Source organism: Coenobita brevimanus, chromosome 93 (genome assembly GCF_032717465.1).
Source record: "Coenobita brevimanus isolate Jiangsu-jjx chromosome 93, ASM3271746v2, whole genome shotgun sequence".
NCBI classification, from domain to species: Eukaryota; Metazoa; Arthropoda; class Malacostraca; order Decapoda; family Coenobitidae; genus Coenobita; species Coenobita brevimanus.
The window spans coordinates 29,845,568-29,869,584 of record NC_137046.1 but is presented as its reverse complement, the minus strand read 5'-3'; the positions used below and the strand labels follow the sequence as shown (position 1 = coordinate 29,869,584).

The following is a 24,017-nucleotide window of genomic DNA, read 5'->3' as shown; positions in this document are numbered from 1 at the left end:
TAGTACCACTACCACAGTTATCATCACACTGACTGCTACAATACTACCACTATCACAGTTACCCTTTCTTCCATTAACACACTGCTGCCATCAGTATTGCTACTGTCACCACCACTGTTTGGATGCATATGGGGTTAATGAGTCGCATTCGGATCAGTTGTATAAGATCAAAAGTGTTCTGTACGTAGAATACACAAGCTGAGGGTCTGCTGTAAGTGGATGATGGGAACCCTGCCTACAATATAATTTATTATTATTAAAATTATCATATCATTGATACGATGCTCATGCTTTAGTTAGGCAGTGAAGAATTTTGTTATTAAAAGCACAGTAAACCCTTTGGATGAATGTACTATTACCTTTGCACAGGACCTATGCGACTACCTGTACTGCACCAATGGCGTGGTGACACGTCCAGCTCATCCAGCTTTGGAGGGATCTTTCTGTGGTTCGCATAGAGTCTGCATTGCTGGCAAATGTAGGCCAGAGAAGGAGCTGGCAAGTCTGTTGTTGTACAACCATCTCACCAGTTCAGAGCACCAAACAGGTTACTGTATCACAATTTGACTGTTTTTCAGATGAATGATTTAATAAACTTATTATCTTGTAATTCTGATAAAAGTAATTCACCCATAGCCATACACCATTATTTGAGGTTTATGATACATAACTCTTAAAAAACATTATTAGTGGACTCCATCATGTCTTTTTCAAAACTGATCCTCCTGCTTCAAAATTTAACTACAGATTTTTCACAATGCATCATTTGGAGGCTTCCTGAAAAAGAGGCAGTCAGTCATCTTACAGCACCACCCACTTGTTTTAAGTGCTAATGGGCAGAATCATCCCAAACTCAGAACTGAGGATGCATTGCTTCTTGTTTCCAGTTAAATTGCCTTATAAGGCATTACAAGTCTTCCACAGGGTCATTCACGTTTGCTCCACTCATTAAGAATGAGCACTGTATGATGAGTCCTGTGCCTCACTTTGTAGGATATGCTGGGAACTCCACATTGCAGTGGTAACCTAGCATTAAATCCTTTCCTTGGCTCTGATTATCTTTTTCTTTTGTGTACTGTTATGGAACCTTCTCAATAATTTGGCTGGTCAGTAAGTAAGTAGTTCAGTATGTGTCTTGTGTGTGCTCTCGTTATTGTAATTTCTGTTTGGATAGTTTTTTGAACTTAGGAGAACCAGGGTGACTGTTAGGTGCAGCTTAGATATGCCTTTGTATTTCTACCCTGGTTTTGCTTTACCCATCATGTTGCAATGTTTTTACTCAGTTTCCTTTGTCGATTCTGATTATGGTAAAATCCAAGTATACTCTACAAGTATCAGATTTTTAAAAGTAGTAAAACTCGGCAGAAGCACCCAATTGGAAAATTCACAATGACTTATAGTGTTAAATACCTACACTGAAAAGTTATAACTTCTGGTCTTGTTGGATCACTTTCTTTCCTTTGGTAGTCATCAGCAGTTACTTAATGACCTGTGATTGTTTGACATCCATATTGATGCACTGTCCCATCTTCACTTCTCTTGATCTGACTATTCTCATTGTGTGGTCCTTGGAGTAGCCATTTAAGAACCAGCTCCATTGCATTTTGGATTGATTCAAGGATCAGTTTTGGTCTGGTTCTTTTTGTAACTTTTAACAGTAATACAGTAATCCCCCCAATATCCGATATAATAGAGCCAAAGGCACGTCCGGAAAGTGTTCCTGTCCGGATATTGGACCCCAGCCTTCTGGACTTGTACTTATGGACACTAACTCTGAAAAACACCTATACAACTCCCTCTGGACATGCATTGCACCTATTTAAGACTCAAATCACACCAATAAGGGACATAAAAGACTGAAATAAATGCAAAAGAACCATAAATGAGGTTTTAGAGGTGAGTTTATACAATACTGTATTAAACATTCTGGGTACATACAACAAGTCCCTGGCTCCTGGACTGGTAAATGTGGACCGTAACCTAGCCTAACTCAGAAAAACACCTCCCTACTGCACATGCATAGCACCTAAGACACTATTCATACCAATAAGGGACATAAAAGAGTGAAATGAGGTGTTAGAGGTAAGTATAGAAAATACAGTACAATATGAAACATTCTGGGTACTTACAGCAAGTCCCTGGCCATCTCGATGAATAACCCGCCTCCTCTCAGACTCTGACAGTAAGAAGGAGTTCCTGAAGCACTTGCAGTACACTGTTCATGAAGTCTTGCACTGAACATAGTAATTTGCACTCAGAATTCCATTCTCTTAACACTGTGCACTCTTGTCTTACTTACACTCCATTGTACCTTAATGAGATAAGTGTTGCACTCTGCACTTAAAGTCTTTCCACCCATAAAACCATTTTCTAAACATAACACACTCTAGTTAACTTACGTTACATTGAAAGTCAATTAAATCTATGTCTTTTCACTCAGAACTCAAATTCCTTAACACTATGCACTGTTTTTTTTTCACTACACAACACTGTAAATTCCTGTGTGGTCTAGTGGAGAAGTTCTAGGCGTCTAATCACTGTCATAGTCTGAGAGTAGCTCATGCAGGTGACCTAGGGGTGCGTCGCTGGGTCGTGGTGATGGCGTACCCACTGCAGACGACTCTGAAGAGAGGTGCAAACTCATGTCCAGTGATGACTCCACCATGCCTGATGTGCTGGGCTGTGGCTCGGAGGATGAGGGCCTGTCTTGGGGAGGCAATGGAGTGGAGCCAGGGCTGGGCATAGCAGGGGCCACGGGCCTGAAAAAGCTGTCAATGGTTGATTGATGCAAGGAACGATGATTTTGACGATTAATGATGCGCTGCCTGAAAGCGCGCTCTTCCTCCACAAGTCCCAAGGGCCCTATCTCCCTGTTGTAGTCCGGGTGCTCCAGGTAGTCCAGAATGAACTCTAGGTGTTCCCGGAGTTTGCTTAGCTTGAGGATGGCTGGAGTAGTGTCACGCTGACAGGAGTCCGCATCATCGTCGCTGTCCTCGTCGGAATCTTCAAGCTGGGTACTGACACCTGCAACTGAAGATGCGATCTCGATATCAGACAATGTCTGATACCCAGGATCGCCCTCGTCGTCACCCAACCACTCATGCACTTCGTCCACATCAACATCATCCCCATGTGCACGTAGATGTGCATGGAAGTCATCCATGTCAAAACCTAGGAAATCGTGCACCACATCCGTTTCGAGAAGCAGGTGAGACCAACCATTTTCTAGAGTCTTGACAGGGACTTCCTTCCATGCACTGGCCCAGTTGTAGATGGCAGACTTGATGTTGTAGCGGCGAAGGTTTTCCAAAGTTCGCTGGCCTCGTGTGTCCCGTCCCTCCCTGCGTTCGTACTCGTCCTTGAGAACAACAATCACCTCGTCCAGGAACTTCCGTCGGTACAGCCTCTTCGTTGCCATGATCACTCCTTGGTCCATTGGTTGGATGAGAGCAATAGTATTAGGTGGCAGAAACATGCACCTAATGCGCCCATTCTCAGCCACCAAGTCCTTGTTGCACGGGTGGGCAGGTGCCTTGTCAAGGAGAAGGAGGGCCTTTACCTGGTCGCGTGGGATTCCCAATTTCTCCATCTGGTAATGGATGACCTCCTTGACGAAATGGCGGTGGAACCAGTCTTTGAAGATTTGGACTGTGAACCATGCCTTCAAGGAATGGTACCAGATGACAGGAAGGACATCCATCACCCCACGAAGACAACGAGGCTGCTTTGCACGGCCAACAATAACGGGCTTGAGCCGGTGCATGCCGTTATCATTGGCACAACACAAAGCAGATATCCGTTGCTTGCAGATCTTCCGGCCAGGTACACTCTTCTCTGTCTCCTCAGCTAGAGTGTTCGTAGGCAAAGATCGACAGAATAAGCCAGTTTCATCAGCGCTGTAGACTTGACTGAGAGTGAGGCCCTCCCTGTCAATCATGCCCTTCACCTTGTCCCGAAAGTCGTCAACTCCATCCTCGTTGGTGTCCAAAGCTTCGCCATGAGACTTACGGTTGGTAAGGCCATGTCATAACTTGAACGCGAAAAGCCAACCTTCGGATGCCTTGAAGTCTAGGGTGTCGTGAAGCCTTGCGAACTTCTCACCAGCAGCCTTCAGCTTCGTACCACGCACCATCACACCAGCAGCACGTTGTTGTCGATGCCAAATCAACGTGGAGCGGTCGACTTCTGCATACTTGGGAGTAAACATAACCTTCCTTTCCACGTTGCGTTTGCTTTTCGATGAGAAGTCAGCCGTGTACTGCATGAGTTTGTCGCGGGATCTCTTGATATCAAACAAAGTAGATCGGGGCAGGTTGAATTCACGAAGGATGCGTGAGGAAGACCATCCCACATCCACCTTGTCCAATGTCTCCCTCTTCTTCTCCAGAGTCAAAACCACTCTCTTCCTCTTCCCAGGTGGCAGGCCCATCATCACACACACGAAGAAGAGGCACAAGAGCAGCAGGTAAGGCACCACCACAAAAGCGAGCACGTGGGCGGCCATGACGACAAGCGTGCACACACAACGAGAGACGGGCGGTAAGTGGGGAGGATGCAGGGGTGCTCTAGTGGACATCAGCGGAACGACGCACCAAAACACAGCTGGCCTGCGCCACGCACGCCAACTTCAAATTACGGGCGGGAAAAAGTTGGATTTTTTTCGAATTTTTTGCGGTTTTTGGCCTATTTTGGGAATATTGGATTCCGAGAAGAAAATGTCCGGTAATTGGGGATGTCCAGAAATTGGGCGTCCGGTTATTACGGGGATTACTGTACACTCAAACCTTGATTAACGAAGTAAATATAGCCCGGACTTGGACCAGAATACTGTATTTAAAACTGATTACTTAATATGTTTACAGTACATGTATACTTGCACGACTCATCTGGCCACTTTCCAAAAGTCTCACATTTACCTCTTCTGCCCACCTACCCCACATAAATGACCTTGACTGACACTCATCCTCATGTAATCACTGTAACAACATAACATTTGACAATAAAAGAACATAGCATAAACATAACAGTAACCAGAGTTAGTGTGCTTACCAGAATGATGATGTTGCATATCTCCCAGGCACTCTCCCCCCACCCTCCACCACTGATATTGTTGTCACTGCCGAGGTGTTGCTGCTCCTGCACTCCCACCTTCATCATCCAAGTTGAATCCTTTGAAGTCCAGAGCTGAGATGATAGATTTGACCTCGTTATCAGGTGCAGAGATATCGTCAAGATCAGAGTCATTGGAGGTGGAGGGTGCTTACCATTGTGGAGGTTCCTGCCACCTGACCTGAAGAAATTGGGTGGTGGGCTGCTGTTGGTGGGCATTGACCCTGGCACTAAACATGTTGGTGTAGATTTAACTCCACTCTGACGGGAGTTGAGTGGGGTAGCCAGTTGCAGTGAGCCATCCGCGTGATGTCAATGCATGGGAATGAACCACGTAACTTTGAAACAAGCCCTGTGTTGCTCAAGCTTTGTTGCAGAGTTGGTGACGGGGTGGGGTAGCCAGTTGCAGTGAGCCATCCGCGTGATGTCACTGCATGGGAATGAACCACATAACTTTGAAACAAGCCCTGTGTTGCTCAAGCTTTGTTGCAGAGTTGGTGACTGCATAACTTCAAAACCACATTACTCAGTGCCGTGTTAATTGAGGATTGAGTCACTTCTGTGTTGATGATACATAGCACTTTAAGACAGTGGGAAGTAATGATCTTACATTAACTGTCTATCTGTTGCCAGATGCCTGAATCCTGTAAGAGGTGGCCACAAACAAATTGCCTCCATCTCGCTCTGTCTAATGCCACGTCACTGACTTGCTCCCAGCTCACACTCCCCTCTCTCATATACCTCTCCACTCAATCCTTCCATCTCATCCTTGGCCTCCTCTTCCTTCTCCCCCCCTCCACCTCACTTGCATACACTTTCCTCTTTAGTCTCTCGCTCTCCATCTTCTCCTCATGTCCAAACATGTATTTCTCCTAATGCTTTCTATCACATCCACATCACAGTGCTCCTTGACATCCTCATTTGTCAGTCTGTCTCTCCATGTGACTCCACATGCTCCTCAACTAACTGATTTCCAATGCCTTCACTCTTGATTTGTGTTCATCCAACAAGGTCCAAGCATCACTTCCATACGTTAGAGTTGGTATCACATTGTTGTTGTGCAGCAGCTTTTTTTTTTTTACTTCCATGCTCACTTCCATGTTCTTTATCATTGCATTCAAAGAACCAGCAACCTTTCTTCCCTGCTGTACCCTTTCAAGCACTTCACCCACTAAACTTACCTCCTTATTCATCACACTACCCAAGTACTTAAATACACTCACATTCTCCATTTCCTCCTCATCCAGTCTCACTGTACATTCATTGACTTCACTTCTTTCAAAGACCCTGACTTTACTTTTCCCTGCATTCACCTTATTCTTACAATAATGTTCACTGTGCAAGGACACTGTATTCTTTTTTCTCATTGGTTCTTAACTTTGTAAACCTTGGATTTCATGAAGTGCGGGTAGGTACCAGTCTCTAGTTGCTGTGGATTAGGTGACTCCACTATATATATATATATATATATATATATATATATATGCTATATATATATATGTCTGTCTATCTGTCTATTACCAGACACCTTAATCCCTTATATGGGGTGGCCACAAACAAATTGCCTCCACGTCACCCTGTCTCCCACCATTTCACTGCCCTGCTCTCAATTCACACCCCCCCTCTCTCATATACCTCTCCACTCCATCCCTCCATCTCATCCTTGGCCATCCCCTCCCTCTCTCCCCCTCCACCTCACTCACACTCTTGTCAGTCTCTCACTCTCCATCCTATCCCCATGACCAAACCACTTCAGTGTGTTCCATCTAATGCTTCCTATCACATCCACTTCCACACCACAATGCTTTTTCACATCCTCATTTGTCAGTCTGTCTCTCCATGTGACTCCACAGGCTTTTCTCAGATAACTCATTTCCACTGCTCCCACTCTTGACTTGTGTCCCTCCAGCAACATCCAAGCTTCACTTCCATACATTAGAGTTGGTATCACAATACTGTCATGTAATAACTTTTTCACATCCATGCTCACTTCCCTGCTTCTTATCACTGTCTTCAAGGAACCAGCAACCTTTCTTCCTTGTTGTACCCTTTCAAGCACTTCATCCTCCAAACTTCCATCCTTACTCATCACACTACCCAAGTACTTAAATGTACTCACATTTTCCATTTCCTCATCATCCAACCTCACTGTACGTTTACTGACTTCACCTCTCTCTCTCTCTCTCTCTCTCTCTCTCTCTCTGTACATATTATGTATATATACACACACACACACACACACACACACACACACACACACCATCAAGTGATCCTGACCGACCCGGTGAATTACACACACACACACACCAAACCCTCGTTTTTCGATTATTTGACACACGCACACACACACACACACACACACACACACACACACACACACACACACACACACACACACACACACACACACACACACACACACCATCAAGTGATCCTGACCGACCCGGTGAATTACACACACACACACCAAACCCTCGTTTTTCGATTATTTGACAATTCATTGTTTCAACATTTATTATAAATCTATACCCTTTTTCGTTGTTTGATACGATTATCCCTGCCATTTCGACAATTCAGACCACCTGCCACTGGACAGACTGGCTGAGCTGCCTGTCTTCAGCTGCCTTGCTGATCAGTTGCCTCTTCATCCATCTGCATTTCTTTTTGGCTCCACCCAAGACCCTTACTATTACCCCTGTCAAGCACAGATATGTGCTAACCAACCTGAGTGAGTGTTTCGCCATTGCATGGTCGGATGACAGTCGGGATTGCCAGATCTGAGCTTGGCCACATTACCAAACTCCTCAACTTTCATCACCAGATGTGACTTTTCATTAGCAAATTCTTAAAGCAAGCATTTATTCTCCACTAATTATATATGCAAATGGAAATAAGCACTCTCCTTATAATTAGCAGCATGTTGATTATTTTCACGCTAAGCTGGTTAGCAGATTAATCAAAGAGACAAAACAATCCACCGTCTCCGTCCTCTATATCTTCATACATGTGAAAAATCTGTTTGGTAATGGATCATGCTGATTCACTACCAAATTCGCCCACATTTGGTAACGAAAAATACCAAATGGCAACCCTAGTAATGATTGCGTCAATGATTAATAAACGTTCTTGACGCATGATACTGTTTTGGCGCAAGTTTTATGGAATTCACATCTTCGTTTGCACTAGGTTAGGTAGGTTATAATCATTGGGGGGTCCTGGGGTCGAAGCCCCCAAGTTAGATTTCAGTGCTTCCAGTTAGGCATCCACTGCTGTATATGGTTTTAAACTGAATACATTTGAGTTTGTTTGGTGTGGTGATGTCATGTCCAGTCAGCGGGGTCGTCTATAAACTCGCTATTGAAGGCATTCTGGTGGCTCTCTTAAATATTGCTAAGTAGGTATATTTTGTTTGTTCAGTATTTTTTTGATAAAAAATCAAATGTAAGTCATCAGAGATTTAAGTACAGTGGGCTCGCATAGTGCGTGAGAGATTGGGCGGTGCACGAGCTCGCGCACTGGGAATTCGCGTACTAGGAATACGTAATCTTATGGGAATAATTACATATGGGTGGTACCCCCTCATACCTGGACATTTTTTGGCCCTTAAAGACATAATAAAGGTCATATGTTTCAGACATTGTACTAAAGCTATAGCTACAATAACAAAAATATGGGTAGTCACCCTAACAACAGTAGGCAACAGGCCTGATGACCTAAAATAACAGGGGTTCCGAGGCGCGGCAACACTTACAGTGCCGCACTCCCCACCGCACCTCCCACCGCACCAACACTTCCCTCTGCAGACTCCTCTTGATCACCTTCCCCAGGAGCATCCAAGTCACTCACTTCGGCCATAAACCCTTCAAAGTCCAATGCTGACACTTCTGACATTGCATCCTCTTCATCCTCAACAGGATCAGGAGCAGACGATGTCGATGGTTCCGCTATTTCACCAACTTGAGCCCGCTGTGTGTAGCTTGTTATGAGCGTCTGTCTTCTGTTTATTTCTTCCCTGTGCCTGTCTGTGTAGAAACAGAAGAGTTTGTCGATACCAACCAGAAGTTCCTCCGTTCTTAGGCTGCTCACTTCCTGTGCCTTCACCTCTTCTTTGAGCTTATCCACGGCAGCAAGGATCTTGCTGATGTTTGACATACACAGCTCAGTCCTGCCTTCCATCACACTAGGCTACTTAACTTGACTCTGTCTGGCATCGGGCTCTGCCTCGTCTATCCGTTGCAACACTTCCTCGGGAGGCTGTTCCTCAGTAGCAGTGTGCACTTCTTGTATGTCCGCCAATGTAACGTCCTCAAAGCCTGGTACAGCTTGTGCTGCTGTCAATGTTGCTGCCTCAGCATCGGCCAGTGGTTGAATGGCCATCTCCTGGGTGATGCACAGGTGAGGCATGAGCATTCGCCACGCATGGTTCACCGTTGCAGGTGTAATCTGGTGCCAGGCTTGAAGGAGAAATTCAACTGCGTCCTTCACCGTAAAGTTACGCCAAAATGCCTCAACAGTCATGGCATCTGTGGTAGGTTGGGATAGAGGTGCTGGTGGAGATGAAACGGGAGCAGATGCCTCATCAAGGTCTTCGTCGTGATCTTCTTGTAAGGGCATGAAGCTCCTCTTGTGTGTCAGTCTTCCTGCATAGGTAGTCGTACACTTCCTTATGGTAGAAATGCTTCACTGTGGCGATTAGTTCTTGATCGAGTGGCTGCATTAGTGACGTTGTGCGGGGCGGCAGAAACACAACACGACAAGCCTTGTGAAGATCTTCCAGGTATGGAGGGTGACGGTGCTTTATCAAGCACAAGGAGCATCTTAAATGGAATGCCCAGTTCCCGACACTTGGCTCTTGCATCAGGGACACACCGCCTTGTTAACCAGTCTGCCATAATGTTCCTGGTCATCCAACCATTTACAGACTTGTGCCAATACACGCCACTTGCATCTATGTTCGTGAGGTTTTTGTAGCACCTTGGATGTGAAGCTGTGCGTACAACACCTGGCCTCATCTCGTGGCTCCCAGACAGGTTTACAGCGAACATTACCGTCATCTTATACTTTTGGAGCTTGTGACCAGGGGCTTGTTTCTGTCTTTTAGCAATGTAAGTTGATTTTGTCATGGCCTTGTAATATAAGGACGTTTCATCGATGTTGTAGATCTGGTCCTTGGTGTACTGTCCCTCTTCAGTAATCGTTTTAAATATTGCAGGATAGTCTCTTGCGGCCGGCTCATCGGCAGAGGCACGTTCACCAGACAATTTCACGTAACGGAGTTCCTTGCGCTTGAGAAAACGGTCCAGCCATCCAACCGATGCCCTGAACGGTTTTTCCACTTTTAACCTTCGAGATGCAGCCTTGTAAAAGAGCTGAGCTTGGTTCCGAATAAATCTTCCACTGAGTGGAACACCTTCCTTTTCTTTCCGCATTATGAAGGTGGCAAGATAGCGCTTCATTAATATCCTAGCACGATTTCCCACCCGCGAACGGCCGTCTAGATCAGAGGCACCGTACATCTTCACTTCGGCCTTTATGGCTTCACGGTTCTTCCACACAGTTCTCACTGTAGATCCAGCCAGTCCCAGGGTTCTCCCGATAGCCGTGTTTCCTTGACACTCCTCCTTCATCTTAATTATCTTTAACTTGGTGGCGTGCGTCAGAAGTTTCTTTACTCTTGGGGTTAGAGCCATGGTGCAGCAAAGTACAGGCAGCACAAAAAACACCACACGTTGTACATGACAGGTTAGCTGTAGAGAGCGGATCCGCACAGTGCACGAGCTGGGACTGTTATGGCGCGCCCGCTTCCTTGTACCCCAAGCTGCGCAGTAGAATGCCCGGGAATTTCTGCGCATCAACATGACGACACGTGACGCGCTTTGTGAGGGGTGGTCGCACACTAGTAGAAAATTGCATTTTTGAGCCACTCCTTGCCTCTGCTTCGTGTTCTGTGCAGTAAACTCGCGCATTAAAGGGTTTTTGGTTATGATTTTTGGTCACTCGTGCACAAGGCAAATAGCGCACTGCGGTGACGCCCACTGTGCGAGCCCACTGTAATACTAAAATAATTTTCCTTGAGAATGTAGGTCAATAGGAAAACACCTCGAATCCCTGTGTCACGTTTGTTCATATATACCAGTATTTTTTATGTCTTCATTAAATATTTTTTGAGTGACGAAGGTGGTCAGGAACCTAACCCTCCTATTTCTTAACAATCTTATGGGAAAATTTGGTTCGTTATTCAGCCAATTCGTTATTCAACCACTTTTTATGGAACGCATCCCTGTCGAATAGTGGGGGTTAGGTGTGTGTGTGTGTGTGTGTGTGTATATATATATATATATATATATATATATATATATATATATACCCCCCTGGGGGTAGGGCTTTTTTTTAAGCACACTCCCCCAGTATCCCTGCTTGTCGTAAAAGGCGACTAAAAGGGTTGGCAGAGGGTTAGTGCCTCTCCCCGGAAAACAACTAACTAAAAAAACAAACAAGAAGCCTCGGACAAGGACTGACCAAACGATGTCGACCCTGGACCGAACAAAGGACTTGGTAATGGGTACGTGGAATGTAAGAGGAGCGAATGATGAGGTGAAAGAGAGAGAGATTGTCCAGGTGCTTGAGGGTGCGAAAGTGGATGTATGTGGAATAGCTGAAACAAAATGGTGAGGAGAATGTGTGAGAGAATGGGAGTATGGATGGGGTATATGTGCAAGAGTAGGTGAGAATGAGAGGGCAAAGGAAGGAGTATGTATAGTTGTGAGTAAAAGATGGAAGAAGAGCATAAGACAGTATGGATCAGTTGGGTCAAGGATTGTGTGGGTAAAGTTGAAAGTTGGAATACAAATGTGGGCGATTGTGTGTGTGTATGCGCCAACGCAAGATCGTGCTAGAAGAGTGAAAGAAGAGTTCTGGACAAATGTAGAAGTGTGCATGGAAAAGTTTGGAAGGAATGAGAGAGTGTTTTTGATCGGTGATATGAATGGTAAAGTTGGTAATGTGAAGGTGGATGGATTAGTTGGTGAGTGGGGTGTGCCTGCTGAGATAGATGAGAATGGGAGTGCATTAGTGGACATTTGTGCTGGGAGGGGGCTGGTGATAGCCAATACCCTCTTCAGGCATAAAATGATCCACAGGTATACATGGCGAGTGATGAGAAGGGTGGGTGGTGAACTGAATGAAAGGAAGGCAATGATTGATTATGTGTGTGTGGATGAAAGGATGTGAAGATGTGTAATGGATGCAAAAGCTTATAGAGGTTGGGGGAGTGGACTTTCTGACCACTACTTGGTGGTCGCCAGAATTAGGATTCAAGTAAGATGGAGGAATAGAAGAAGGGAAAGACGAGAGGAAGGAGTAGTTGCAAGGAGAGTGGAAAGGTTACAAGAGGATGAGAAAAAGGCAGAGTATAAGAGAGAAGTGGAGGAACGATTGGGCAAATATGAATTGGAGCAGATGTGAGATGTGGAACGTGTGTGTAGGATATTTACAGAAGAAATATGTGCAGCATGTGATGTGGTGTGTGGAAGGAAGAGAAGATGGAGGGGGGTGCAAGGAACAGCGCGGTGGACTGAAGAGGTGAGACAGTCTGTGGCACAAAAGAAGAAAGCATACAATGAATGGATGAGAAATAGGGGCGTGGAAGAAGTTGAGAGGCGGAAGAGAGAGTTATATGTAGAAAGAAAGAGAGAGGTGAAAAGAATAGTAAGAGAGAGTAAGAAGAGAGTGGATGAGGAATTTGGAAGGAATTTGAGTGTAAAGTGGAGGGACTGTAAGAAAATGTTCTGGAAAGAGGTGAAAAGAGTAAGACAGGGTGGAAGTGAAGTTAGCAGGGGAGTGAAAGATAAAAATGGTAGATTACTAGTGGAGAAGGGAGAAAAAGTGAGCAGATGGAGAGAACACTTTAAGGAATTGTTGAACATAGAGGATGGAAGTAATGCGAGTATAAGTGGCTGGGGAATGGCTGGGAGAAGGAGGGAGGTGAGAAGACAGGAAGAAATCAGTAGGATAGAAGTTGTGGAAGCAATGAAGAAAGTTAAATCGGGGAAAGCCCCAGGAATTGATGGAGTGTGTGGTGAAATGCTGAAGCATGGGGGAGAGATAATAGTAGAATGGATGTGGAAGATGTGCAGATTGGCCTGGGAGGAAGGTAGAGTCCCGGAGGATTGGAAGTCAGGTATAATTATTCCCTTGTACAAAGGAAAAGGGGAAAAAGAAGTGTGTGGTAATCATAGGGGCATTCGTCTTCTTAGTATAATAGGAAAAGTGTATGGTAGGATACTTATTTACAGAGTTAGAGAAAGAACAGAGGAATTAGTTGGAGAAGAACAGGGAGGCTTTAGGAAGGGAAGTGGTTGTGTAGATCAGATATTCATTCTTAGATCTTTAGTGGAAAAGTTTCTAGAGAAGGAAAAGAAGTTGTATGCGGCTTTCATGGATTTGGAGAAAGCATATGACAGGGTGGATAGACAAGAATTGTGGAAAGTATTAAGAATATATGGAGTAGATGGGAAGTTGTTGAATGCTTTGAAGAGTATGTATGATGGTGCTAAGGCTGCAGTGCGTGTGGATGGTGAACTAAGTGAATTTTTCTCTTTGGAGGTTGGGTTGAAACAGGGATGTGTCATGTCTCCCTGGTTGTTCAATCTGTTCATGGATGGGGTAATAAAAGAGGTACAATGTAGGGTAGTGGATGTTGGAGTGGCCCTGGTGAGAGAGGATAGTGTTTGGAAACTCCCTGTACTGTTGTTTGCAGATGATAATGTGTTGTTGAGTGAAGACGAAGGGGAGCTGCAAGGCTTGGTGGATGCGTTTGGGAGAGTGTGCAGGAAACGGAATCTAAAAGTGAATGTAGGGAAGAGTAAAGTGATGGTATTCAGCGATGCACTACACATCCATTTAATCATTGACATTTCTCTGTATTTGAGCCTATGAATATCCTCTTCCTTTACCACCCAGGTCTCTCTCTCTCTTTTTTTTTTTTTTTTTTTTTTTTTTTTTTTTTTTTTTGCTAACCTCACTTACGCTTTTGTCTGTGGCACTGGCCACACCTCATTACATGATTACTGCTGATCAGAGTTGTTGCTAGTTGTATAGAGTCATCATAAATTATTCCTGAATGAAGTATAATTTTCTCTTATCTTTCTTTACAGAGTTGTCATCATCGCTTGAAAGCACAGCATTGTCAGCTGCCTTGTCTCAGCCGACCACAGTGTCTCCTGGCAGTTCTACCTTTTCATACTTACATTCTGCAGATCAGTCATCGGGAACTGATATTGCTTCCAACTTGGATGATGACAGTAGCAAACCAGTAACCTCTTCTTCAGATAACCCTGATGATTGTTCTTGTACACTAACCTCTGCCAGCACACTTGACGTTTTTGCTAACTTGGCACAAGAAATCTGTCCATTCTTGGCTCCAGTGTATCACCAGCTGTTTCAGTGCAGTGATGAATGTTCATCCTACGACCTACACATAGATGTGGTCTCAGGAAATCTGATGAATGTTTTGCCTGAATCTGCTTCAGTGGAGAATGTAGCAGAGTCTTGTTTCTTTGGGAGCTATACTATTATTTCTGATGATGGTATGTACAGGTCAGATATTCCAGTAGGCATTCAGAGGCATCCTCAAGGTTTAGGAGATGCCTCAGGAGACATAAGAGGTTCTTTGAAAAACCCTGTTGCCTGTCAAGGAATTCCCCAGTTTCTACACCCAATTCTACATTGTCCGACCTCTGGAGCCCAAAGAAATGAGGACTGTCCACCGAAAAGAATAATCTTGAAAACACCGGGGTACAACTTCACCTACATATTTGAAGATGATAAAATCACTTCAGGAAAGATAAAGTGGAAAGGGAAGCATTATTCTTTGTTAGAAAATGTCCCAGCTGGTGATGATAAAAAATCTCATACCATCTTTGCTCCTATAACTGGAGAGTCTGAGGAGGAGTCTTACTTCAGTTTTGTTAAGTGTGACTTAGAGAGACAGTTTCCTGCTATACTTAAAGATTTGCCTCCTGCTGTATGTCCTTTCTTGGCTCCTGCTTTGCATGACTTGTTCAGTTGCTCATTGCAGAGTGAGTGTTCTCAGTATGTTGCTATAGCGAACCTGGATGATAATGATGTGAGGAAGGTGCCAGTACGGACTAGTCAACTTGAAGCATCATCATGTACTGTCTGTCAGGAGACAGTACTCGGTATTAACAACATTTTGTTTGATATACTTGAGGTCCTTTACAAAGCTGTTATAGAATCTGGTTTGCTATGCAAGTTACTCCCATTTTCATGGTTGTCTTGGATCCCAGGATGTGCCAGCATGAGTAGTGTAGCATTAGTGTCAGAAGATGAATGTCCACCAGTTTCTGTCATTGTACAGACTGGCAACACCACCTTCACATACAGAGCAGACCTTCACGATCTTCACAAGCCTACTATTAAGTGGAGAGGAAACACTTTTACTTTAGATAGCATTGACATAGATAAGACATTGCCAGACATACTGCTTGATAAATTTAGAGTGGATCTTAGTGCTCAAGTGTCAAGGAAACATTGGCCCGATGAACTCAAAGGAGCCTGGGGCACAAGTGACAAAGACAGGACAGCTGCAGATATACCTAGTGAGCACCAGATAGAGGAAATATTCCTAAGGCAAACTGCCACCAGAACCTCTAAGACAAACAGTGTGAAGCCGCTTCAAGAATATGTTGGACAAAATGACGTCTTTCTTCCCCTCAATGCTCCAGAGGTATTTACAGTTTTGTATTTGTTTATTTTATATATAAATACTGTACTGTATACATATATATAAACTGTATACTATATACAGTAAAACCTCAATATAACGGACTTCAATAGACCGGAATTCGCTTTTATCGGACTTGAGGAGCTACTGGACTAAATTCCTATATATTGGAAAAAGTCCGATAAAGCCAGAAGCAGTCCAGACTGCCTGACCACTTCAGGTATGTTCACCACAATAAGGTAAATAAAAGACATGTATATCACTGTACAGTACAGTATTATTATATATACTATACCATTTGATTAATGTAGTGAAGTTATAACACAGTACAGTGCTGAAGTGGTAGTGAAAACAGTTAAAAAACTGTTCATGAGATCTGGACTAATGTCTGATATATCAGAAAAAGTCCAGGTTAGCAGGGGGAAGTCCGGATGTCGCTTTTATCGGAATTTCGCGTTATTCGGAATGGCTTAGTCTGTTATAGTGAGGTCTTACTGTATATATTATATATACTGTATATTTACTGTACTGTATATACAGCAAACTCGCCCGGAACACGTTCTTGCCGAACACGCTCGCAACTATACACGATTAGTGCTGGGTTATGTATAAGATAACGTAAGATTAAAGAACCATTACGAAAACTAGATATTTACGCAAGAGAGGCCTTTGATAGGCCAAATCCTCGAACATCAGCTCAGCACGCACGGTTTGTTTTGATCACGTGATGTGATTCGCTGTACTGCTTTTCCTCAGTGCTGTATTTGTAAGTTAAATATTTACAGTACTGTTCTGGTAAGTTTATGTGCAAGTTAAAGTATTATTAAATAACGTTCAAGCAAGAAATAAAGTCTTATAACCAATTTTCTGATAGGCGTCAGAATATTACCTTTTTTATTTGTTTGTTAAATATTTGCTGTACTGCTTTTCGACAGTACTGTATTTGTAAGTTAAATATTTACTATTCTGGTATGCACCTGTAAGTTAAAGCACTTAAAGAAAGTTAAAGCATTAAATAAAGCCTTGTAACCAGTTATAGATTACACACGATCGGTGGGTTCCAAGACAATTCGCCATCATGTCAATTCCCCGTCAAAACATGAACGATTCCCCATCAGGACAATTCGCACCCTGTATAATTCCCCGTCATTCTATAAATAAATTAATCAATACTTTTATAAATATACTTATTATTAATTAATCAATACTTTAATAACTATATTTCAGGGGGATCCATCAAAGTCTATGTTGTCTTGTTATTGTTGTGACGGCGAACTGGCTTGACAGCGAATGGTCCAGAAACCATTTTGCTCCCTAGACTCCCTAGGCATGGTGTTTTGCTGTTGTCTGCCATTGGTGATCAATATGAGGCTCTTTGGGTGGTTGAAGGGTTCATTTGGTGTTGTGGCTTGCAAGTACAGTGCTGCACAGCAAGGCTTCGATGTGCAGGTGCGTGGGCATGGGGTGACATTCCGACGCCAACTGGCTTCGGCATCGGAATGTTGCCTTGTGTTTGGGTGTTTGGGTGTCGGAGTTTTGCTGTGCAGTGCTGTGTTTGTGGGTTGTGATATTGGATGGGCCTTCTGACCACTTGGGGTGCTTCATATTGATTACCAGTGGCAGATGGCAGCGGGGGACCACGTTTGGGAGATCTAGGGAGCAAAATAAGGAGTAGTTAAAACTTACGTGGTTTCGCGCCGAACGCGCCACGTTAGGAACGAAACCCATGCATTGGGGCGAGCTTGCTGTACTATATATACTATACAGGCAAACCCTGATTTAAGATACCCCTTGATGCGATACCCTGGAATAGTGATGGAGGTAGAAATATCACCCCACCTCATCTGTTGTATGCCTACCCCCAGCCTTGTGATGGGTTGTGATTCTTTTTAAACAATTTTGATGATATTTTAGATGTAGATTTTTTGTTTAAATTGATTTATAAACTGTTTCTAGACTTAGATTAATGTGTTTTAGTCATAGGTGGAGTGAACAGTGTCATTTGGGGTACTGATTCACACCCATCAGACAAGGTGCAAAACAGTGTGGACAACTAGGTGACTCAACAATGAATATTTCATGTTTGACCATTGAACTTTGTGGTAGATGGGGGCGCTCACCATCCACTCACTCGATGTAGTGCTGCTGTCGGGTGTCTGCCCTTTCCTCTCCTCCATTCATCTTTCCTTCCATCCTCTTCTGTCTTTCTTTCCTTCATTCTTTCCTTGTCCTTCTGCCTATGGGTGACTCTACACTCCCTCTTCTGTCTTTCTTTTCTTCATTCTTTCCTCTTCCTTCTGCCTGTTGGTGACCACACTGAGTGACAAGCCAAATGGTTTCCTGTACACCAGGAAACCATTTACTGCACTTGGTGGTAGCCATATAACCAAATTTTGGCACCTGATGGTTTGGTGGGTAATTATTGCGCTTCAGTCGGATTGAGCCTGTGAAGGTTTATATCCAAGGGATGGTTGGGGTTGATTGCTCATGTAATGACACTTAGGGATGAGTGAGGCTGGTCTCTCTCATCATAAATGTCGGGACCAACTGCCTAGCGCTGGGCTCGTATGCTCCTCATGGGGCAATGTAGGATTGGATGATGGATGGATGGATGGACATCATCCAACCTATTGTGGAATACGTAATAATAATTTTAAATAAATATTTTTAATTATGAAAACCATAGAGAGTAAATGTTTCGTGCTTTGATGAAAACTGTGGCATTGATAAATCTTGTGTTTACATTCCGGATGTTCAAGGAAAAATGCCTTGAAAATACAAAGGAATTTATAAACAGATGTTGGAAAATGAGAGAGAAGAAAATAAAGGAGCTCAGCAACCAGGACAGTAGCTAAAAAAACATAAAGAGGGGCTATTGAAAAGGCTATCCCGATCACATCATCGATTGATAATTCATGAGTTTACATTTGGGTTGTTCAAGGAAAAATCCTTTGAAAATACAGTGCAAAGGAATTTCTAAATAAATGTTGGAAAATAAGAGAAGAGAAAATAAAGGAACGCAGCAACCAGAACAGTAAGAAAAACGACATAAAGAGGGGCCTTTGAACAGGCTTTCCCAGTCGCATCATCGGTCGCATTCCCCGTCAAGACATCTGTGATTCTTCGTCACAACAATTCGCACCATGGACGATTCTCTGTCTTTCATACATTACAATTATTCATAACAGATGTTTATTTAATTGTCCCGGGACCATCTAATGGTGGGATTGTATACAATGCTGCTTCTTCTCTATTGAGTTTGAATACGAGTTGGAGATCGCATTCTCCAGTGACCTTGACTGGATACAAACAAGATGGGCACTGGTTTTAGGCTTAGGTTAGCTTCTTTTACAGCTGTTAGGCCATTCAGCTTGGCTTTAAACTTTTTTTACTCATTTGGGTGGGTTTAGGACTTGGTTGGGGGGGAAACCAAGGTTCAAAAAAGCATCCTTTTACTTTACATGCTAAATCTATCCCGAGATACGATACCCCATCTAGCAGTGGGTTTTTACTTAACCAATTGCATCGTTCAACCGGTTTATGCCTGTACAGTATATATATATAAACTGTCAATTATCCTTCGTCACAATATCTAGCCCACCGCAGTTTACGATGCTGCTGGCTCAGCTCTGTTAATGCAATATCCGGCGAACAAATGCAGTATCTGGCACTAAAACAGGACGTAACCAATGGTTCTGTGTAATATCCAGCATCTTGATGTATCAACCAGATTGTAAATGGTTGCCAACTGGCACTTTATTTCTGCATTTTATCATGACATTATTATATTTTATGTTTAATTTTTGTCCTTTACTCATGGGAAAGTTTTTAGGATAGAAAGTTGAGATGGATAATATTGCAATATCCAGCTTGTTGCCAAATATTGAGCCAAATGCAATACTGTAATCGGTATTTGCAGAATCCGGCGTAGGGCTTAGCTGAATTACGCTGGATAATTGAGAGTTTACTGTACTGTATGTACAGTACTGCATATATATATATATATATATATATATATATATATATATATATATATACAGTAATCACTCCAATATCCGGATCAATAGAGCCATCGGTAGGTTCGGATATTGGTTTTGTCCGGATATTGGGCCCCAGCTTATGGACTTGTACTTATGGACCCTAACACAGAGAAACACCTATACAACTCCCTCCGGACATGCATAGCACCTATTTAACACCCAAATCACACCAATAAGGCACATAAATGACTGAAATAAATGCAATAGACACATGAAATGTGGGTTTAGAAGTATGTTCATACATTAATAAACATTCTGGTACTTATGGACTCTAACCGAACCTAACCTAACCGAACCTAACCGAACTCTGAAAAACACATTCCTACTGCACATGCATGAGGTAAGTTTAGTATGGAAAGAAGTACAGTATGACACTTTCTGGTAAGTATAGTATGGGAAAAAATACAATATGAAACATTCTGGTAAATATAGTATGGAAAATAGTACAACATGAAACATTTTGGCTACTTACAGGAAGTCCCTGGCCACCTCGATGAATAACCGCCTCCTCTCGGACTCTGACAGTAAGAACGATTTCCTGAAGCACTTGCACTACACTCTTCCTGAAGTCTTGCACTGAACTTAGTCACTAACACACAGAAGTCCGTTCTTTTCACAGTGTTCACTTTAGTCCAAATAATGTTCCATTAAATTTAAGTGTTGCACATTAACTTTTCCCAATTTTTTTTAAGTTTCCAAAGCCAAAACAAAGAAGGTTAGTTACGTTAAATTTCTTTTCTACTTAGTCTTTTCTCCCAACTTGAAAACCTTAACACAACACACCGTTTTTTTCACTGCACAATACTCAAAATTCCCGTGTGGTCTAGTGGAGAAGTTCTTGCTGTTTATTCACTGTCAGAGCCCGAGAGTATCACTGGCAGGCGTCCAAGGGGTGCATCGGTGGGTAGTGGTGATGGCGTACCGACTACAGAAGACTCTGAAGACAGCCGCAAACTCACGTCGAGCGGTGACTCCACTGTAGCTGATGTGCTGGGCTGTGGCTCGGAGCATGAGGGCCTGTCTTGGGGAGGCAACGGAGTGGAACCAGGGCTTGGCACAGCGGGGGTCACGGGCCTGAAAAAACTGTCAATCGTTGACTGACGCAAGGACCGACGATTCTGGCGATTGATGATGCGCTGCCTGAAAGCACGCACTTCCTCCACGAGTCCCAAGGGCCCCATCTCCCTGTCGCAGTCCGGGTGTTCCAGGTAGTCTAGGACGAACTCTAGATGTTCCCGGAGTGCGCTCAGCTTGGGGATGGCTGGAGTAGTGTCCTGCTGGGCGGAGTCTGCATCATCATCGCCTTCGTCGTCGGAATCTTCAAGTTCGGGACTGACACCAGCAACCGAAGACGCGATCTCGATATCAGACAACGTCTGATACCCAGGATCGCCCTCGTCGTCGTCCAACCACTCACGAACATCGTCCACATCAACATCGTCGCCGTGCGTACGTAGCCGTGCATGGAAGTCATCCACGTCAAACCCTAGGAAATCGTACTCCACATCTGTTCCGAGAAGCAGACGAGACCAACCATTTTCAAGAGTTTTCACAGGGACTTCCTTCCATGCACTAGCCCAGTTGTACAGCGCAGACTTGATGTTGTAGCGGCGAAGGTTTTCCAAAGTCCGCTTGCCTCGAGTGTCACGTCCTTCCCTGCGCTCGTCCTCGTCCTCGAGAACCACCATCACCTCGTCCAGGAACTTCCGACGGTACAGGCGCTTTGTTGCCACGATCACTCCTTGGTCCATTGGTTGAATGAGAGCAGTCGTATTAGGTGGCAGAAACATGCACCTAATACGGCCATTCTCAGCAACCAAGTCCTTGTCGCACGGGTGGGCAGGTGCATTGTCGAGGAGAAGGAGAGCCTTTACCTGGTCGCGAGGAATTCCCAGTGTCTTCGTCTGGTAATGTATGACCTCCTTGACGAAGTGATGGTGAAACCAGTCTTTGAAAATCACAGCTGTGAACCATGCTTTCAAAGAATGGTACCATACGACAGGAAGGACATCCATCACCCCACGAAGGCACCGAGGCTGCTTTGCACGGCCAACAATAACGGGCTTAAGCCGGTGCATGCCGTTAGCATTGGCACAACACAAAGCAGATATCCGTTCCTTAGAAAGCTTGCGGCCAGGTACACGCTTCTCCGTCTCATTGGCGAGAGTGTTCGTTGGCACCGAGCGATAGAATAGGCCAGTTTCGTCAGCGTTATAGACTTGACCGAGAGTGAGGCCCTCCCTGTCGATCAAGCCTTTCACCTTGTGCCGAAACTCGTCCACTCCATCCTCGTTAGCGTCCAATGCTTCGCCATGTGCTTTACGGTTAGTAAGGCCATGTCGCAACTTGAACGCGAAGAGCCAACCCTCGGATGCCTTGAAGTCTAGGGCGTCGTGAAGCCTTGCAAACTTCTCAGCAGCAGCCTTCAGCTCCGTTCCACGTACCATCACACCAGCTGCACGTTGCTGTCGATACCAAATCAACGTGGAGCGGTCGATCTCTGCATACTTGGGGGTAAACATAACCTTCCTCTCCACGTTGCGTTTGCTTCTCGACGAGAAGTCAGCCGTGTACTGCATGAGCTTGTCTCGGGAACGCTTGATATCAAACAAAGTCGACCGGGCCAGGTTGAACTCGCGGAGAATGCGAGAGGAAGACCAACCCGCATCAACCTTCTCCAATATCTCCCGTTTCTTCTCCAGAGTCAACACCACTCTCTTCCTTTTCTCAGGAGGCGGGGCCATCATCACACACACTAAGAGTAGGGCAGAGAGCAGCAGGAGGCCTTGCAGCAAGTACGGCACCACCACAAAAGCGAGCACGTGGGCAGCCATGGCGAAGAGCATAGGTCTTGTCGCGGTGAGAGACAGGCGGGAAGTGGGGAGGATGCAGCGGCGCTCTATCGGACGTCGGAGGAATGACGAACCAAAACAATGCTCTCACGCGGCGCGCGCGGCAAGTTCAAATTACGGACGGCAAAAAATCGATTTTTTTTCCAATTTTTTTGGATTTTCGGACCATTTTGGGAATGTTTGATCCCAGGACGATAAGGTTCGGTTAGTGGGGATGTTCGGTTATTGGGCGTCCGGATATTAGAGGGATTACTGTATATCTATCTATCTATTGCCATACGCCTCAATCCCGTTTGGGGTGGCCACAAACAAATCGCCTCCAATTCGCCCTGTCCCCCGCCATTTCACTGCCCTGCTCCCAACTCACACCCCCCTCTCTCATATACCTCTCCACCCCATCCCTCCATCTCATCCTCGGCCTCCCCCTCCCTCTTCCCCCCTCCACCTCACTCACATACACTCTCTTCGTCAGTCTTTCACCCTCCATCCTCTCCACATGGCCAAACCACCTCAGTGTGTTCCTCATAACGCTTCCTATCACATCCACATATATATATTTATATATATATATATAAATATATATATATATACAGTATATGATTTAATACATGTAGTGGGTGGTATGTAGGATGATGAGATATTGGTTTTGGGAGGGAACTTTAATGGTCATGTAGGTGAAGCAGCATAAGGTTATGAAGGAGTACATGAGGGATGTGCGTATGGTATAAGGAATGCGGTAGGGGAAAGGATACTCGAGTTTGGGGAGGCAGCGGACATGATTGTGTCAACACATATTTTAGGAAAAGAGAGAGTAGGTTAATTACATATGATTCTGGGGGAAATAGCAGTCAGATAGATTATTTTCTGGTTAGGAGGGCTGATAGGAGGTTAGTGAGGGATGTTAAACTTATAGGAAGTGAGGAGTGTGTACAGCAGCACAAACTGTTTTGTGATATGGTGCTTAATGAACAAGTGATGAAAAAGAGGACTTATGTACCAAGGAGGAAAATATGGAAGCTGAAAAACCAAGTAGTAAGGGATGCCTTCTATAGCGAGTTGAGGAGAGTGGTAGCTGAACAGGGAGCTGTAGACAGAGGCGTTAATGAAGAGTACAGAGCCCTCAAGAACAATTTCTTGAGAGTTACTGGTGTAACATGCGGCTGGACAAGAGGACCACCAAGACATAAAGTAACTTGGTGGTGGGATGAGGGTGTAGAAGCTGCAATTAAGGAGAAAAGAAGGCTTTTCCGGGAATGGAAGAAGGGTGGTAGC

At 44.4% G+C, this 24,017-nt stretch overlaps 1 protein-coding gene across 1 annotated transcript in view; it reads left to right on the top strand.

Moving 5' to 3' along the window:
• The window catches only part of LOC145412391 (uncharacterized), a 235,392-nt gene that overhangs the window by 180,476 nt on the left and 30,899 nt on the right, over positions 1 to 24,017 (top strand). Inside the window, exons 12-14 of the mRNA XM_080282280.1 lie at positions 370 to 547; positions 14,265 to 14,723; positions 14,763 to 15,856. Coding sequence (XP_080138406.1) covers positions 370 to 547; positions 14,265 to 14,723; positions 14,763 to 15,856 — 1,731 coding nt within the window. The remainder of the gene's footprint in view (positions 1 to 369; positions 548 to 14,264; positions 14,724 to 14,762; positions 15,857 to 24,017) is intronic.